A 19,741-nucleotide genomic window follows, 5' to 3' on the forward strand; every position below is an offset into this window, starting at 1 on the left:
TTTGACAATCCGTCTGGGGTATTTCGTTAATTGGGTAAAATCTTGATTACGTGTACTAATTGATCGGCGATCTAGTGATAAATTATGATCGAACTCGGCCAATAGGGGCGCCACTGTTGTTGGCTGGTAGATAATCCGTCTGGGGTATATTTCGTTAATTGGCAACGATACTACTCCGCGAGATTGATTCGATGCAATTAAATTTTAGATAGGTGGTTGTTTGCGATCGAATGTTTCCAATGATGAACATCCAGTGTGCAGAGTGTGTACTATGCAAATTTGCGTAGTAACTGGTAGATTGGAAACGAAGCTTTAAGTCTCGCGAAGTCTCGTTTACGAGATTATCGCGGTCTTGTTACGGTGCTGTTCAACGAGATTAAGGCGAAACGGACTAATTCGTTGCGTATACCGGTTGGAAAATTCGATAACGTTAATAACGGTTAGGCGCACGCGGATTATATCGTAAAGGGAGCGTTATGAATGATAAATGTGGGTGGTACGCGCGCGAGAACGTGGAGAGGTCGTTATCCTCGCGTGTGGAACGTTTTCATTAAAAGGCATTCGCGCGGTTCATTCGGATCACGTGTTGCAATATTGTGACGAGGACTCATGACATTCGAAATAATAACCTTAATGACGAAGATGATGATGCAACTCCACGGAGTGACGCGTGATTGTAATACTGCATTAGACTCTTCTTTGTAGATAATTACACGCGTTGCTAGTGCAGGAATATTTCACATCTACGTAAATTTAAGAATAATTCAAGCTCCACGCGGTGTAGGAAAGATAATCCATCTTAAGGAAAGATAAATTTGAACATAACCTATATCTTATTAGACTGGATACTTCCATTGTTTCCTATTCGACCCAGGGACATTTTAACTTGCAACATTGTAGCTAGAGAAGATGCACGTTACAAGGTTCACGACATAAAGTAGCCATAGCCGTAAAAATTCCTGCAGATAAAATTTCAACTAGCCTGTCGACGGCTACAAAAGTACCGCGAAACAGAAGTACCACTTGGCCAAAATAATATACGACCCTCGTACCACTTCATCAGCACCCATTGAATCTAACTCTACCGCTACTCGTTCTACCAACGACAAGGAAAAAAAGGCCTTGCTAACCAGCCAATCCTTAACCATCAGACCATCCAACACTCCTCTACCTGACATCTGCAAAAAGTCCTGATACTGACACGGCCGTTAACATCCGCAGCGACATCTACTCAAGCAGACGACACAGGGACGCGGACCGTTAAACGATCTTTCCTCGAACGCTGGAAACCCCTCCTCCCACCCGAAAAAGGACGAAAGATCTGCATAGAGCGGAGAGTAGCGGTGAAACGAAACGACACACGACCCACGGACGCCCATTCAGGCTCATCAGCGCACACTGAACTTGACACCAGCACCACCAATCATTCCCAAGCCGAAGTCGATCTTCACACGGAAGTCGAGGCGTCTCGAGTAAGGTGCAGTCGTAAATATCGAAGGAATCCGTGTGGCCAGGCTCGTTAATCATCATCACCGGTATCGAGACACTCGCGAATGTGTGCACGCGCGCGTGTGGGAGTCGCGTTTTACGAGCCGTGCACATCCTCGTGCTCCGCCCTGCTCTCTCGTCCCGTCTCTTTCGCTCGGAGCGGACGATAATGCCGCGTACGGTTCGATAGCGGGCGTCGCGACGCCCGGCAGTCTGCCACCGTCGTTCCATTCCATCCTGTTTCGTTCGGCGTCGGACTACCACGCACACGTTCATATGCACGGGCGCACACGCGCCGGCAGGGGCGCACAGACACACACCACGGCGCGTGTTTTCGGACGCAAGAAAGCGTCGCTCTTAGATGAGCATAGGCGCCGCCTCGCAGAAATTCGCCCGGTTCGTTAACCCTTTGCGACTGGCACGACGAATCGATGGGGCTTGCACCACTTTCCCGTTCTCTCCGCGCTCTTTGCGACGACTTTATGCGCCCTGCCACGGATGCGAGGGAAACCAGCAGCTTTGGAGGTTATACGCCGGGGTCGTTACACGGCACGCTCGGCTACGGCTGTCCCGAGTTATTCCCTTTTGTTCCCGGTTCCAGTCTGTTGCTAGATGGACCAGGAGTGAGGTTATGGAGGCTCGAGTGCCTGCAAGTAATCGCTGGATCCGATTAAACCATCTTCAGAACAGCGAAGATCAGACTTGGTCTCTTGCGAGAATTGCTTCGCGACGCTGGCCCTCTGGCGGCGAAGTTGCGAACTGGTTTGTCTATTAACACGTATATCGACTTCTACCTTGTCGTATTTCAAGGCGATCCATAACCTGTACTATGTGCGGAGTTTTCATCGTTCTTCCTCTATTTTTAGTAGGTTCTAATCGTAAAATGAAGACGAACGTTTTAATCCTGGATTAAAGGGAGATATGCGAGAAAATGGAGTCTCCGATTTTTATGGGAGGATCTCGTTGAAATCAGTCAGGGAATCGCGAGTCAAAGAGACTTTTAGCCTAAGGAGATCCAGGCAAAAAGGCTACGCCAATGGATCAAAGATGCAGTAGGCATGCGTTTGGCGGAACAGGCCGCTTTTAGCCGCGAATACAGGCGTACCAGCAGCGCCATTAATTTACCGGACGATTTGCCCCGATTAATGTCCGCGGCAGTGTCCCGCGCGCAAAATCCTCTGATTGTTCCCCGGCGGATGAAAGGAAAACGGGATTTTCCACGGCGTCTCTTTTCCGCTGCTCGTTACGCAATTAAAAAAGATCATCCGGCGAGCAACCGATTCACGGACCGTTTTAGAAGCGTTCGCGACGCTGTTTACGTTTTGTTAGTCTCGTTCCTCGCAGCTCTTCAATGGCCCCGTTGATTCGTCACTGAACCCCCAGTCAATTAGCGAACAAGTCTTTAGAATTCGAGTCGGAATTTTTAAGTAGCTCGCTTCTTCGTCTCTTTGTGCCTTTTTCTTCTTGGATTGTCGTTAGTGGAGAGGTTAGGAAGCACTTGACAGTTTTTGAGGTTGGAATGCGAAGATGGGATATCAGCCTAGCTCGTATTTCTTCAAACACGCCTGCTGCAGACGGGAAGGAATTTTCGAATTATTTTCAATTCTCCTAATTAATTTCGATATTTATAGTTCGTTACTATTCTTGAAATTATTATACTATTACGCCCCGTGTGAAATTTCTCGTAGCTGTTTGTATCGAACAATATATTTGACAATTTCTGAGGTTAGAATACGGAGACTGAGCTTTCTTCTAACCTCAAATTTTTTATTATATTCTTAAATTTCTTCTAGATTTCGTGTTCGTTACTATTCTCAAGATTACTATTACATTCTGTGCTAAATTTCTCGTAGTTGTTTATATCAAGCAATATACTTGACAATTTTTGAGGTTAGGATACGGAGAATGGATAATATTGTAGATTGGTGTAATTTCTGGATTACGTGGATTATGCTTTCCTCTACTCACAAATTTTCTATTACATTTTTAAATTGCTTCCAGATCTCGATATTTCTCGCTTTCCCCTAACCTCAAATTCCTCATTACATCATACCCGAGATTTCTTCCGGTTGTTGACACGAAGCGATATTAAGTTGCCCAGAACTGCAACGCGAGCAATGCAGAAATAATTCCAGATAAGAACGGAAAGACGGCTGGACATAAAACTCAATGCAACTTCGAATAATTTCATTCTCAGTTTCATCAACTTACTTGGATAAACGGTGGTCGAGATAGGTTAGCCTGGCAAGCTATAACCCATGTGGCGCCGACCTTCCGGGCGTACCTTCGCTATTTATCAGATAGATGGCTCGAAGCATCGTCGATATAGACTCCCTCGACATCAAACTTTCTTTCTGGAAAATTCTCTCTGGAATACCCATCGATACCCATCATCCGCGTCTTTATGGCCCCAAATTACCGCTGTCTCCGACTGGTATCATTCTCAGCTCTCCCCCAGAAGACTCAGACTACGGAATAAACCGAAAGAGACATTCCGCTAAAGTTTCATCGAGTCTGCCTCAAAGTTAGTACACTGTACTATCTAACGATACCTAAGATTGCGATAACTGCGGTTCTTCTTAAATGGTCCATTTCTCGTTGCTTATAAAACTACTGAACATTCGGCTTGCCCACAACCCTTCCCCGACCAGTTCGCGAAGCCTCCACTCGAACAGCAATAAAGTTCAATGGCGTATTTCCACTCTCTGTCCCCTGAATAATGTTAAGAGCTGTTGGAGGAGCATCCATCCTCGAGGCGAGAGAATGGTAAAGGGACAGAGACCTAGAAGGAGAAGGGAACCGATCGAACGGAATAAGCGAGAGATAAGGGAAGGATAGGGAAAAGAGACAGCGAGCTAACCCTCTCGAAGTAGCGTGCTGGTATCGATCGACTCTTCACGGTCGTCGCTCGTTATTGGTGTTTCCACGCTTTTCCTCGTTTCTTTCAACCCCATCCTCGATTCCTCTCGCCAAACTCATCTCTTCCACCTCTATCTTTTGCACCACCCGTCCCTCGTCCCTTCCCAGTTCCTCGTAAACATCCCGACTGGACCGTTTTGCTCCAGCTTTGTATGAAAAATCCATTTCGAGTAACGACGATAGAGAATCGCTCCCCGTGAAAAAAGCTTCTACAGTTTGGGTCTTTTTTCTCCCGGTATTTTGGCGGACCTGCCAATATCCTTTTTACCCAGTCCACCGACAACGGGCCATCCCCGACGATGGACGACAGCAGTTGACCGCGCTAATAAAAGTGTCTTCTTTTGATGACCGACCGCCAGAGGGCAGCACGAGTGGCTCGTTTGGGGAATTGAAAGTTCTGGCAGGTGGCTGACGGGCCATTTTTTCCCGACGAAGGTTTTCTCGCTCGATCAGACCAGAGGTTGTTGCACGGGGTTAGTGTTCTTGTTGTACAGGGCGTTTCATTTCGGTTTGTTTTCGAGGATTTCCGTGGGAATTCGTTTTAATCGCGAGGTTCGAGAAATTTTTGGAAGAGTTATTCTTTTCTATGGGATACAGTAGTATTTTTATGGTTTCTCGAATGGTTTACATTTTTTTATGCGGTTTGTAAAGCTGTCATCTTGACAGGAACTTGGTCTCAATGGGTCTTGAAATTATTCGATAGTCCCTTTTAGAGTTTCTAAGTTGTTAATTGTGATTTCCGTTGGAACTGGACTTTCTTTCCGTTAGAACTAGTCTTTTATGATTTTTGTATTTCGTAGTCTCTTCTTTAATTTCCCAAATTAATTTTGAAACTGTCGACTTGAAAGGAACTTGGTCTTACGGGGTTTTAAAATAATTCGATATTTCTTTTCAGAGTTTTCAAAGCTGTTAATTGTGATTTCCGTTGGAACTGAGTTTTCTTTCCGTTAGAACTAGTCTTTTATGATTTTTGTATTTCGTAGTCTCTTTTTTAATTTCCCAAATTAATTTTGAAGCTGTCAACTTGAAAAGAACTTGGTCTTATGGGGTCTTAAAATAATTCGATATTTCTTTTCAGAGTTTTCAAAGCTGTTAATTGTGATTTCCGTTGGAACTAGTCTTTTATGATCTCTGCATTCAGTAGTCTCTTTTCTAATTTTCGAAGTTAATGTTCTTCCTAAGAAATCGGTATTTTAAATTTCTTGGGTCATAAAGAAGCTTCTCTTTACGTCTTGAAAAATTGCCGAGTTCTTTTTCGGGGAAATTACGAACTACCTTTTTAACTACCGTCACGATTTATAAACCCCTTGGCAAACAGTCCTGGACATACGATGTTCATCAAAAATCCCGCTCAAAGCCCAAGTCCCATTTGTCAGTGGCTCTATAAACAGGTTACAAACGTTCGATTCGTCGTGTATACAATCACGTGGCCAAGAGCGATGAATTCGTTCATAAATCAATTTCATGTTATGACTTGCCTTTGTGGAGTGTTGGGAAACGTTTAACGAACGATGTTTCGGTTTGTTTTACAGTGTCTGGCACGACAAACAAAAAAGAGGAAGAGACGGCGGTGGCCACTGTTGGCGTAACAGAGGAGAGCACCGGTGTCTTGGGCACGAGATCCAGGACAGGCAGCGATCCTGGTGGAGGCATAGACCTCTTGGCAGCGTTACAGCTGCACAACACAACGCGGCAGGGTGTTACACAGGTGCCAGGACTGGTTAGGTTAAAGCCAGCCTATTATCTTCAGGGTAAGCGTTGCTTCTGTGCAAATTTTGCTATCGATGACAATTCCTAGGACAACGATACAATTGTGATTAAACTTAACCTAACTTCCTTCCAACGAAATAAAAATTCGAAATTTCCTGATTAATTTAAACTTGACTCACACTCGATCGTAAACTTGAACCAGATTTGACGCATGCGCGGAACTCAGTTAGGCATAACCTAACCTAACAACCGCAATAATTCTTCCCCTAGACCTTCGAAGTCATTTTTTAACGCGACATTACAATTTGAGGAAACTATAGAAGACTATAAATATATATAAGTATAATAGATTACGAGAAGTTATATTTATATAATTATATAGTACGTAAATGCTACATGAATCTATTTGAATTTTTAAATACACGTTGGTAAAAGAAAATAAGAGGTTAGGAACTACGCGAGAATGTGTTTCTCCTTGTGCATTGACATGGAAAGTACATAGCATGTCAGAAAGTCACTCGACGTCGAGAGGTTAAGTACAGGTAAATCCTAACCTCAAAAGTCAATCTCGTGCTTGCTCCATTTCACGCTGACTCACGGAAAAAGGGATGTACTCGACTCGGCAAAGAGAATGCGAAGTGTATCTCGTCCCTTTCGATATAATTTCGACGCTGACCCTCGGAAACCTAACCTCGACGAAAAAATTCGACGACCTGTCGCAATGTTGCCCAAAAGGCCAACCTAAACGTGGGTAAAGCGGGCGTAAATCATTTCGTGCAATTTACACCGGGGTACGGTATTGCGTGCAGATTGCACGGGGAGCAGTAAATTTCACGAGTAGCCCAGGAACCGAAACCCGTTCCTGTGGGGGGTTCCCTTAACCCGAATACAGCCCTGTTTGCATATCGGAGGGTCGTTTCGACCGCCAGCTATCTTCCTGTGGCGTTTTGCGACCGGTAATCATCGCGGGTTGTAAAGTCGATTATTGCTTTTTGTGTATCGCGTGCCACTTGCCTTGTTTTCCGTATCCGGCATTGGAAATACGGGCACGTTTTACAGTCTCAAGGAAAATTATATTTGGAGGTGGTTAGCGTCACGAATATACTAAAAATAATATATAATATACAATAAGTGTTGCGTATATTTAATGTAGCACATATTAAGTAATAATTTTAATTAATAATTAATTAAATGACAACAGGGAAAATAGATTTTAGAGATTTTAGTCCTAACCCTATTTCTAACCTTAATAATCTTCGTTCAGTGGCCTCAAAAGGTTGCTATAATTTAAATACATATATATTATTTTTAATTGTAGGGGATAGAATGGAAAAGTATTAAAACTGAGGATGATGTATACTTAGGAACGAAGCAGAATACTAATTGAAATGATTCTCTGAAATATAACGTATGATCAGGCGTAGTAGAGGGCGTGACCGTGTTATCTTTGAGGTTATGTATAGCGAATGGATAGATTCACGGAAAGTATAGATTAAAGATTCGCAGTAGGCATTAAATTGCACAGATTTTGCCTTTTGTTTAAATTTTACTCGTCAGTGAAGTCTTCTTGTGTGTGAAATTTTCTCAATGGCTCTCGAAAAAGCGTTTTAATTGCTTGCAGCGGAATAAATCGTCACAGTGAGTGACCAAGTGGAAAAACAATTGGCGCTGATCAGTTGAGCCGTGATGGTTACATAACGACCGATTAATCGATATTGTGAAAGGACAGTTTCATAGCCGCGTCGTCTCCATTGGCAGACCTCTAGAGGGAATTCCCTCGTGGCCTGCGAGTATCGATTGTCCTTTCGAGTTTCGAACCTTTTGACCCGGCATTTTCGCGGCATTTTCGGTTCAATTTAATTATATACCAAGTGTCGAGCAATTCTTCCTTACGTTATTTTGACAACTACACGTTTAGAAATCATCACAATTAATTAGAACGTACGTCAAATTTGAGAATTTTGAAAAATAATACAGATAGATGATAATAATGAAAATGACACAATGAAAATGAAAAAGTATGCAAAATAACGTTCCTATTTCAATAAAAATTCAGAACCTGTAAAAATAAGTCCAAAATAAGTCATTTTAACTTCTTCCATAGTTCTAATGTTAATCAATTACTGTCACAATTTTTTAATTACCTTTTATTATTTCAAAAAATATCGATACTCGTGAAACAACTAATTATAGTTCATATACCACAAATAAAAATTCTTTTTGCAACATTAAAGCAAAGAACTAAAAAAAAGGAAATTAATATGAATTTTAGTCCTAACCCTATTTCTAACCTTAATAATCTTCGTTCAGTGGCCTCAAAAGGTTGCTATAATTTAAATACATATATATTATTTTTAATTGTAGGGGATAGAATGGAAAAGTATTAAAACTGAGGATGATGTATACTTAGGAACGAAGCAGAATACTAATTGAAATGATTCTCTGAAATATAACGTATGATCAGGCGTAGTAGAGGGCGTGACCGTGTTATCTTTGAGGTTATGTATAGCGAATGGATAGATTCACGGAAAGTATAGATTAAAGATTCGCAGTAGGCATTAAATTGCACAGATTTTGCCTTTTGTTTAAATTTTACTCGTCAGTGAAGTCTTCTTGTGTGTGAAATTTTCTCAATGGCTCTCGAAAAAGCGTTTTAATTGCTTGCAGCGGAATAAATCGTCACAGTGAGTGACCAAGTGGAAAAACAATTGGCGCTGATCAGTTGAGCCGTGATGGTTACATAACGACCGATTAATCGATATTGTGAAAGGACAGTTTCATAGCCGCGTCGTCTCCATTGGCAGACCTCTAGAGGGAATTCCCTCGTGGCCTGCGAGTATCGATTGTCCTTTCGAGTTTCGAACCTTTTGACCCGGCATTTTCGCGGCATTTTCGGTTCAATTTAATTATATACCAAGTGTCGAGCAATTCTTCCTTACGTTATTTTGACAACTACACGTTTAGAAATCATCACAATTAATTAGAACGTACGTCAAATTTGAGAATTTTGAAAAATAATACAGATAGATGATAATAATGAAAATGACACAATGAAAATGAAAAAGTATGCAAAATAACGTTCCTATTTCAATAAAAATTCAGAACCTGTAAAAATAAGTCCAAAATAAGTCATTTTAACTTCTTCCATAGTTCTAATGTTAATCAATTACTGTCACAATTTTTTAATTACCTTTTATTATTTCAAAAAATATCGATACTCGTGAAACAACTAATTATAGTTCATATACCACAAATAAAAATTCTTTTTGCAACATTAAAGCAAAGAACTAAAAAAAAGGAAATTAATATGACATTAGACTATTCCTAAATGCATGAAAAATAAATTTAATAAAAAAAAATATATATACATGCAAATAGGAATGCAAAATTAAATAACAGGTAAAAATACTTTTCACGATATTAAATCAAACAATAAAAAACGAAATTGATATAACATTAGTCTACCCCTAAGTATAAAAGGAATAAATTTCATAAAAGAGGAATATGCAAACAGAAATATAAAATTAAATGATCGTAATTAATTACAAAGTGAATAAATAGACAAATTCAGAAACATTAGCGTGCCCCTAAATATAAAAAGAATAAATTTCATAAAAGAGGAATATGAAAATAGAAATACAAAATTAAATAACCGTAATTAATTATAAAGGAAATGAATAGAAAAATTTAGAAACAATAGTGTGCCCCTAAATATAAAAAGAATAAATTTCATAAAAAAGGAACGTGCAAATAGAAATACGAAATTAAATAACCGTAATTAATTATACAGTGAATGAATAGAAAAATTCAGATAAATGGTATTCGATAAATACTTACGACCTGTTCGATGTGTGGTAAAAAATCGTGTATTTAGTGACACCCTGTATAGCGAATAAATGCTACACCCTCCCCTTCCCACGGACGATCGACGCCAGAGAAACGTGCACACAGCCGTGGCTAAAAGCGTGGGCGACGGTGCAACGTCCGCGAAAAGCGAGCAGAACGGGGGTGGTTGGCCCAAGGGCGTCAGCAGGGGTTTCCCCGAAAGAAATTTCAATTACCGGCCCGGCCTGCACCCTCTGTCGATGGTTTCGCGGAAGTAACCGAACGTTCTCTGCGGTTTGCAACCTCGAACTGAAGGGAAGTCTCTCTCCCCCCTCTCTCTCTCCCTCTCTTTGTTTCCTTTTTTCTCTCTAACGTTTTCCTTCGTCACTGCAACCCCTTGCAGCCCCGTTCTCGGTCGCTTCTGTGTCTTCTGAAGAAGTCTTTACGAGCTGAAATCACTGCTGTTGTTCGAGTGAAATGTCCCTAGGGTAGCGTGAGTTTTTGGCACACTAGCTGCGATAGCCATTTTTAAGGTTCTGGGGTGGTTCACTGGGGTGGTTTATGAATTCAGTACTACAGATGCAGGATCTTTAAGAACCACGAATTATTTCATCCCTCAGCTTCAGTCGAAAATGTTCCGCCATGATAGTTAACTCTGCGTTGGGTATTTGAGGTTAGATTGAGGTTAGGTTCGAGAAAGAAGAAATCAATTTATTATCTACCTCGAATTAATTAGGTATCTAATTCTATGCTTTTTAGGAAAGATCTGACATATTGAAATTTTAAATTTTAAATATTGAAAATGTTTCGCCATGGTAATCAACTCTGGGTTGAGTAACTGAGGTTAGATTGAGGTTAGGTTCGAGAAAGAAGAAATCAATTTATTATCTTCCTCGAATTAATTAGTTATCTAATTCTATGCTTTTCAGGGAAAATCTGACATATTGAAATTTTAAATCTTAAACATTGAAAATGTTTCACCATGATAGTCAACTCTAGGTTGAGTAACTGAGGTTAGATTGAGGTTAGGTTCGAGAAAGAAGAAATCAATTTATTATCTTCCTCGAATTAATTAGGTATCTAATTCTATGCTTTTCAGGGAATATCTGACACATTGAAATTTTAACAAAGTATATTTTGTTCGTTAATTTAATTTATCTATTGGTTAGAAAGCTGGATAAAAGTTTGAAGATACGAAGTAATTTATCCATGGAACTATGGTGGAGTATATCGTTATTCGCGAGGTTAGGTTGTTCATGCAAACGTGGGTAGTTAATCACGGGCGATGGTTTGCAAAAATATGTTCCGCGTGGATGCTTTATTATTTTTCCATTAACCTCTGCACACGTGTCCGTTCACTTGGTCCCGGTCTTATTTTCCTCGTCACGTGTTCACCCTCGATAAATATCCTTTCGGACAGTCGGTGGAGGAAGAGGAAGAAGCATCCCTGAAACTCGGTTTATTCAGTTCGAATTGGAAGGCCATTGTAATCACCGAACAAAGGACGCGAACGATATTCGCAGACACGTGTCAGAGTTTTCTCTGAACATGGAAAACAAGATTTCGCGATCCCCTTTTGTAGTCCGATGGGGAACCCAGACCACTCTGGTCCTAAAATTGTCCGACCCCATGTCTCTCCCTTCAGTGGGGACGCCCGATCTAATCTATATGCTGTTTATTTCCGAAGCGAATAACTTTCTCGCCGACCATCTTCGCAGATGCTAAATTAATGTTTGCCACCGGCCTGGGATTCCCCCTTTGATCGTTCTTCTGCGATGCTGATTTCGAGTGTACGCAGTTCCATGATTAATTCGTTCTGTCTCCTGCTCTGGTATATGTTGGGAATTCTCATCGAGTTTTCTGCTCATAGATGGCGTTCCATGCGGAATGAATTTCGATGGGTTAGTATTTGAGGTTAGTTTAATATTTCTCAGTTTGAGTATCCTTACTAGGTATCGTAGACTTCATGCTGTGGCCAGAATTATTATTTAACGAATTAAGGTATGAAAAAGAAGGTGTATGATAACTTGCGTGTAGGATATAAAGCTAGGATATTCTATAAAATAGAATTAACATTGTGCACAGTAATGGTTACTCCATAAATCAAACTTCCATCTTCTTATGAACAAACCTAACCTAACTTTTCAGTCATATTATCCCAACCTTCGAACGAGTTATATATTCGTAGGTGAACATAACCTCTCAGACCAAGCTCCGCATTCATAACCTCAAATCAGGCTCCCTAAGCGTACTATCTTTGCCTTTACTTAAACATCGGTTCAGTACCACCAACTAGGAGTCATCGATACGTGTACCAGTTGGCGTAGAACGATTACGTACGGGTCGAAGGGGTCTGTTACGTGCATTTACTCGTTAACGAAGTGTGGACGTGGATAATTGAACACGGTATAAAGTTCGATGGTCCTCGACTACGCATTACAGCCCTTGGTGTCCGGTTACTTTTTATTAAGCCTCGTACACCGCGTCTGAAACTCGAGGCCCACGCGGGAAGCCTGGCGCATGCGCGGCGATGCACACGCTTCTCAAGCCGGTCCGCAATTGCAGCGGGCCCCGACGGATTACACGGTCCGCTGGCGCGGCCCACGCGAACAATTAATCCCGCTAGTACGCTTAATCGAAGGACGAAGGATCAATTTTGCACGTGAACCGCGCGTTATGGCGCTTCCAGAGAAACTTTATCGCATGTGCCTTATCCGAGCTAATGGGGCATCGTGCGGCGCTAGGGGTGTCTCGTTACAGGCGGCGTAGCTAGATGGCGCGACTGCAGTACCACTCTAGCGAAGTTAATGCACGCAAGTGTCGAAGCGGTATCGGTTAATTTGTTGTTTCCTACATAAATGGAAACCCGGGAGAAGTATTAGAAAATGATAAACCCCTGGATTAGATATTCCAAGCCGAACCGTGTTAAACCTAACCTAGAAATTAAACGTCGCGATCGTTTGCGGATTTGCGAATATATCTAAATTGCGCAAAGGCTCGGAAAATTGGCGAGCAACTTCATGGGCGTAATGGAACCGATAACTGCGACCAATCGAATTTTCATGTCGCCGGGATTACGTAGCTGTACGAGCAGGAACCGTGAATCGGGCAAATCGATGCGACCCACCAAAAATTTCGGTTGACCTACATGCGAAATCTGCCGAGTCTTTTGTCGTCGAGCCCAACAATGTTCTCAAACTTCTACCAAACCCTGTTGGGCTTCTACAATGGATCGTTTCTACGGAACTTTAGTGATCTGTCCACTGCGCTGCCATCTATAAAACTCCGCATAGAGGGCAGCACAGTAGCAATGGCCACCGCTACTCGAATTAACCTAAACGTACACTATTACCGTCATTCGTTAAACCCTCCGAATGACTAAAATTAGTCATTCCCATTCCCATGATTTCCATTCTCACATTTGCCAAAATTAAATCACCGCTAATCTAACCTAACCTAATCTATGACGAAACATGATCATCATAGGGCGAGTGAAACGAAATTATAGTTCTTCCGGTATCCTTTATTCGAGTGTTGCAATATCTTTTTGAAATGGAATACATTGCTGCTGTTATTAGCAGAGATATTATGAAATGGCGGAGTGGGTCGCAGGAATGATTGACTTTTACTACTTCAGGCGAGGAGAGGGAGCTCCGACTGAACGAGGCGAGCTTCGAACGAGCGGCCACGCTACTCCGGCGGGTTCCGGAATTCACTATAGCAGCCGCTCTGCGACAAGAGGAGGCCAATTCCGGGACGATCGTCGCCTTTTCACATGGGAACAATAGGTAGGGATCACACGTAATTTCATTCCTCTCGTTCCATTCGCGATTCAAAGCGAACCCTAACACCGTGGCGTCCGAGCAATGCACAAACAGAACGGAGTGTAAAATCCTTTATGCCTCTGTTCTGCTTTCCATCACTCGTTTATTTTCACGGTAATATTAGATTTTCTTTTTCAAACGAAATATAAATCCACCGATAGGGAACCGAGGACAGGAGAAGAGTATTTCCTATTTTTATGTTTATAAAAATATTTTAAGAGAAGAGAACATCCTTCCTTTCTTATTTTTCGAGTATGATACTTGGGATCCAAGTTTACTGATATCAGAGCACAAGTAGATCGAATAAATTATTACTGTTTGGACCTAACCTCACTTTTGACCAGGTCTAGCCTCAAAATAGTCGCTCGCTTGCCCGGTATATATTTTGCTCCACGGGAACGAGGGAATAGGGTAAAAAGAGGGCAAATATTAGCCAGAAATGGTTAACCTTTCGCATTGTGCTCGACGATCGAAGCGCAGTTACGATCGGAGAACGAGTTAGCCGGCTCTAATAGAATCGACGAACTGAAAAAGGTAGGAAAGCCAGTGTTAAGGAAGTTACTGTGTCAATTGTTGAGCCGGGACGAAGGAGAGCACTTAACCTCAAAGTAGTCGCACCCTCTGTTGGCACGTGAGTAGCACAGTCTAGTCGTTTTGACCTGGCTGACACAAATTGGATGCATGCACCTACGTGTCCGCGTATTTAGGCAGTAATTAACACGCTTCGCGAAGCAGAAACCACTGTCCGAGTTTAAGTGGAATTAAATGTTGATTCGGCGCGGCCCTACACCGAATTGTGCAATCGGATCTAGGGATTTTCGCTGCATGGAGGTTAGACCAGGCCTCTGATCGATTCTTGGTCAGTGTATAAGTCTGTCTAGGTCAAGGTATCCTGCTGCTGTGATATTTTATTCGCATTCGTCCATTAGTTGATAAGGTAAGGTTAGAATTTTATTAAAAGTGGTAGACGCCGAGAAGAGAAGAATTGGGATGTCAGTTTTATTATTAGGGAGATTCCGATGTGTTCCACATTAGGGACCGTGATAGATGATAAGCGTGGAGCGGAAATTGCGATACACACACGCCATCAACTCCCTCCTGATTCGATCACGTAATCTATTTAATTCCATATACACGTTTTAATTAAGAGGCTGAAACTGGTTTTAATCGACCCACGGACACGGTTCGTGTACCACATTCTGCAACTGCGTTATCGAGTCACTTGGACCGTTAGATTGCCATTAAACAATTTCGCGCGATCGAGTAAGCAATGCCTGGGAAATTCCTAGTGATAGTGACTTCATCTCTAACACCGATCAAATTATGAACGTTTGATCGAAATTTAACCCAAATAAAGGCCCAAATATCGAAACAATAGAGTGTCTTTATAATTTCCAATCAAGTAACTAGTATCTAGTAAATCCCTAGTAACAGAAACCTCGCGGTCTCATAACCCTAGTACACTCTGCCTCTAATAATAATAACACTCGATCTAAACATAACCTATATCTTTATGTAGTCAGTACCATACTGTCAGTATATAGGGAATTTGTAGTAATAAAAATTAAATGCAAGATACCAGAACAACAGGGAGTTTTTATAATTCCCGATCAAGTAACTAGTGTCTAGTAAGTCCCTAGCGACAGAAACCTCGCAATCTCAAAACCCTAGTTCACTTTGATTCTAATTATATCGACGCTGGATCTAAACATAACCTAAACAGTTATGTAACCAGTGCTATACATACTATATTATCATGCTACTAGAATATAGTGAATTCCTAGTAACAAAGATTTAATATCATAACCTTAGCAATGTCCAACGAAATTATATCCACGCTCACTGTAAATCTAACCTATAACTGCAGAAAAACAGGGTACATTAGTGAAAATTTATTTCGAATCAGCCCAAGTGGTAATTTAAAGATGCAGGGGTCCAAGATGGCTACGTTGAAGTAACTCGAGTGACTCGGAATATCTTCTGTCGACTCGTAGATATTTGGAGCTGCAGAGCAGCGGCCGTAAGGACGAGCTTCGACTTCACTACGTATCACGCCGGGACGGCAGCGTCCATGTGGAGGCGTTTCCTTTCCGTCTGGCCGACGGCGCCTGGCACAGGGTCGCCCTGAGCGTAAGCGGCTCGCAGGTCGAGCTGCTCGTCGACTGTCATCCCTTGTACAGGCGGCTGCTTAGGCCTGGACCACCTGACACCAATTTCACTCTGCCACAGCTTCAGCTCTGGGTTGGGCAGAGGAACGTCAGGCACTTTCTCTTCAAGGTACGACCTCCTTTTCTTAATCCCCGTTGCCCAGCACCCCCTCGGCCCGGTTTTAATTATCACCTCGATAAACACGAGAGTAATTCTAATTTCCTAAGACCTCGAAATTTCAATCAACTGAGATAAGTTCGTACGATTGTCGCGCCACAGGGTGCTTTGCAGGATGTGAAGCTGATACCAGGCCCCCATGGCTACCTTTCCCAGTGTCCCCAGCTCGATTCTTCTTGTCCCACTTGCGGTCAATTTTCTATATTACAAAACACCGTGGAACAGTTGATGCATAACCTCAACGAGCTGACGCGTAGGGTGAGTAGTGTTAGGCACTTAGAACGAAGGATTACTTCGGATACTAGATGTCGTCATGTTATTATCTTTAACATCGTGTCGATTCGGATCACGGTAGCAATAACAGTACTGTCCTATGATGAGAAGATGGCTAGCACCCGACTCCGTCGACTCCATTGTCAGTTAACTATGACTACACGTCGATACATTCGATTTTGTGTGATCACATTTGAATCATGAGAATTCGTGTACCCTACACTTATGGTTGTGTAAATATGTTTGCAGAGAAGATGGACCGTTTACAGTGATCAATTAGGTCCAGCATCCCGGCCATTAGCCATCTCGTCAATGGACAGTACTTGTTATAACAACGCTCTGCCCTCTGGTGGCACGTGTATCTACTAAGTAGACCGTTCCATCATAGTCGGGATTACTTCGTGGCTTGATTTTCTTGCTTTTTAGACGTGGCTGGTCTTCGCTCATTCACGTCCTTCCTTTTAGCTAGCCGCTGCAGAGGGCAGGATAAGCAAAGTGGAGGAGTGCGAGTGCCAAAAGTCATGCAGGGCAAACGGCACCGTCCACGAGGATGGTGCGACCTGGGAGAAAGATTGCCAACAGTGTTCCTGTGTTCATGGGGAGATCGAGTGCAGGCCGACACCCTGCGCTCCCGTCACCTGCAAGAATCCCGTCATTCCTAAGGGACAGTGCTGTCCCATCTGCCTAAGTGAGTACTGAACTACCGTTCGATTCAGAATCACAATACCAAAGTGTATTCATTTTTCCTCTTTGCTCGTATATCACGTTCGTAGAACGTTGTTGTCCAGCGAATCGTTTAAATTGAAACATTTTTGGAACATTATAGCTTCAGAGCAGCTTTCAATTTTTTTTTAATATATTATTTATTAACGTTCTGTGATCAATAATTGCCTCCAGTGCAATGTTATCTGCACGGAGTGATTTACGATCACGGTGAGAAAGTCTCGCCGAAACAGTGCGTAGAGTGCGACTGTTTCGACGGCAGCTTCACCTGTCAGAGGTTCGACACAGAAACAAGATGTCCGCCGCTGCCCTGTCCACCGAGCGAGCAGATCAGCGTGGCCGAGGAATGCTGCAAGTTCTGTCCAGGTACGGTCATTTTCACCGGTATATTTCGAATCGCCAATTATTTCATCATATTCGTCACCCTGATCAACATGCTACGATGTTTAAAGCAAATTATCAACGCCCAATTCATAGTAAACCGGGATGATGTTTGTCAGACGAGGATGACGTTTGATTAGCATAGTGTCATTCTTTATTTCCTCCATACTCCGATTAGAGCCATTTATAATACGTCAATCTGCGTATCACGTGATTAACCTATCGGTCATACAACCCGTGGCAAAAACATAGACTACGTCGAAAACCACGTAGATCAACCTAACCTATATCGAATTGCCTCGAACTATTTATTTTTCATATTTATTTATATACTGTTTATAATGTATCGGATATAGCATACAGTTAGTATAAAATTAATATCTATATTAAAATTTTGCCAAGTGTTGTACTCGATATTATAATTCAACTTTCATTTGCCAAGTTCTGCGAAATAACAATAGAAAGAGCTATGCATGCCATTCTAATAGTATCGACGTTACATCGGAAAGTCCCTAGACGAAAATCCCTATTCTCTGCTACTGCCGTGTAATAACCATTTCGCTGTAAAAGCACGTGGAATGGCATGACAGGCGATCAAACTAAAACCCAAGGTCGAAAAGTATACGAAAACGACACTAACCGTCTGATCCAACGCCAATAATCGAATGTTCTAACTGTCTCTGCATCCGCCTGGCTAACCCAATTTAACCAGGGGTGGACTACTGCGCGAAGGGCCACAAGTGTCACGCTAACGCGTCCTGCCTGAACCTGCAGACAACGTACGCCTGCCACTGCGATATCGGTTTCCAAGGGGACGGTCATAACTGTCACGGTACCTAATGCTTCTCTAACTTTGCTCTCTGTGTGTCTCTCTCTCACTCTCTCTTTCTCTTCCTCTGTCTCTTTCTTCCGCGACGCAGTTTAACAACCTACGGTTCGATCGAGCTCGTCGAGATGGCGGGTCGATCGGGACGTTTCCATTGATCGATTCACCGCCATGAAATATGCAGATCTATGTTGGCATACACGTGGCCCATGTGACGTTTGTTTGTTTGCTCGTGGCTTTGCCCACGGTCGTGTCGAACAGCCAGATCGTCGGCGATTGCGGTTACAGAATTGCGGTGCCATGACAGTGTCTCTCTGATATTTAGATTGGAATCGACTTTACGTCCATTCTCTGACATGGCTTTTTCCACATTCGTGATGATAGTCGAACGAATTTGAAACGAGAATTTTATGACAGCTGGTCGTTGTAATGTCGCTGTAATTCTGTAATTCTGTCACTGCAGTTCCAAGATGAAAATGTCTACTCCAAGGTCATCCGTTTGCACCTTGGAGGATATCGTTGTCACTTTCGCTCGAGTAGAACGCGTGTCTCGAGCTTCAAGTGACTCCGAATAGAGCGAAATTCCTTCATGACCTATAGTCCGTTCTTCGGAGTCATCTGAAGGTCCAGATGAATTACAGGGATTAAACGAGTATGTTGATCACAGATGTAGATGAGTGTAAGCAGCAAGGTGGCTCCGAGGGACATCACTGTAACGCGAACACGAAATGCGTGAACGTGATCGGCTCTTACACGTGTGAGTGTCTTCCGGGCTACCACAGAGTGGACAAGTTCAACTGTGCAGAGCTAGATGAATGTGCGACTGGACATCACGCGTGCGACGAGCACGCCACCTGCGTGAACACCGCGGGTAGTTACTATTGCATTTGCAAGGATGGCTACACTGGCGACGGTTACACGTGCAAACGTACGTTGGTCTCGTAATATCTTCTTCATCTCGTTCCAATGTTATCTCGAAGTCGTTTTAAATCCGAGGATGTCTTCTTTGCTCTCTTCAGCTGTCTGCAATCAGACTTGTCAAAATGGCGGCGAGTGTGTGGCGCCGGGAAGGTGTTCCTGTCGACGTGGCTACATTGGCAACAGTTGCGAGCTAGACCTGGACGAGTGCGCGAGTGATTTGCATCGGTGCCACCAGTCGTCCACCTGTTTCAACATGCCCGGTTGGTACTACTGCCGCTGCAAGCCGGGCTACAGAAGCGCTCTCCACGATAGCACTCAGGGTACCCAGTGTCTTGACATCGACGAGTGCAACGACCAAACGATAGAGAGGAGGCACACCTGTCATCCCAGTGCCAAGTGTGTCAACACCGAAGGTGGTTACGAGTGCGTCTGTCCACCTCGAGAAGACAATCGTACCATGGAGGAATGTAGGCTGAGTAAGTGTGACTTCCGTGTAACTATCTAGGGAATTTTCCGCTGATAAGTC

The 19,741-nt window shown here is 42.8% G+C and overlaps 1 protein-coding gene across 2 annotated transcripts in view; it reads left to right on the forward strand.

The window, feature by feature from the left end:
- LOC108552919 (protein kinase C-binding protein NELL1) overlaps positions 1-19,741 on the forward strand; it is a 79,272-nt gene that overhangs the window by 52,209 nt on the left and 7,322 nt on the right. The window contains exons 2-10 of one of the 2 annotated variants that reach the window (XM_017907607.1): positions 5,940-6,158; positions 13,580-13,730; positions 15,761-16,043; positions 16,194-16,349; positions 16,830-17,052; positions 17,262-17,453; positions 18,181-18,300; positions 18,962-19,222; positions 19,314-19,691. In XM_017907607.1, the coding sequence (XP_017763096.1) occupies positions 5,940-6,158; positions 13,580-13,730; positions 15,761-16,043; positions 16,194-16,349; positions 16,830-17,052; positions 17,262-17,453; positions 18,181-18,300; positions 18,962-19,222; positions 19,314-19,691 (1,983 nt within the window). The remainder of the gene's footprint in view (positions 1-5,939; positions 6,159-13,579; positions 13,731-15,760; positions 16,044-16,193; positions 16,350-16,829; positions 17,053-17,261; positions 17,454-18,180; positions 18,301-18,961; positions 19,223-19,313; positions 19,692-19,741) is intronic. The other variant, XM_017907605.1, reaches the window with a different exon arrangement.

Source organism: Eufriesea mexicana, unplaced genomic scaffold, assembly GCF_001483705.2.
Source record: "Eufriesea mexicana isolate 0111107269 unplaced genomic scaffold, ASM148370v2 scaffold8420, whole genome shotgun sequence".
NCBI classification, from domain to species: domain Eukaryota; kingdom Metazoa; phylum Arthropoda; class Insecta; order Hymenoptera; family Apidae; genus Eufriesea; species Eufriesea mexicana.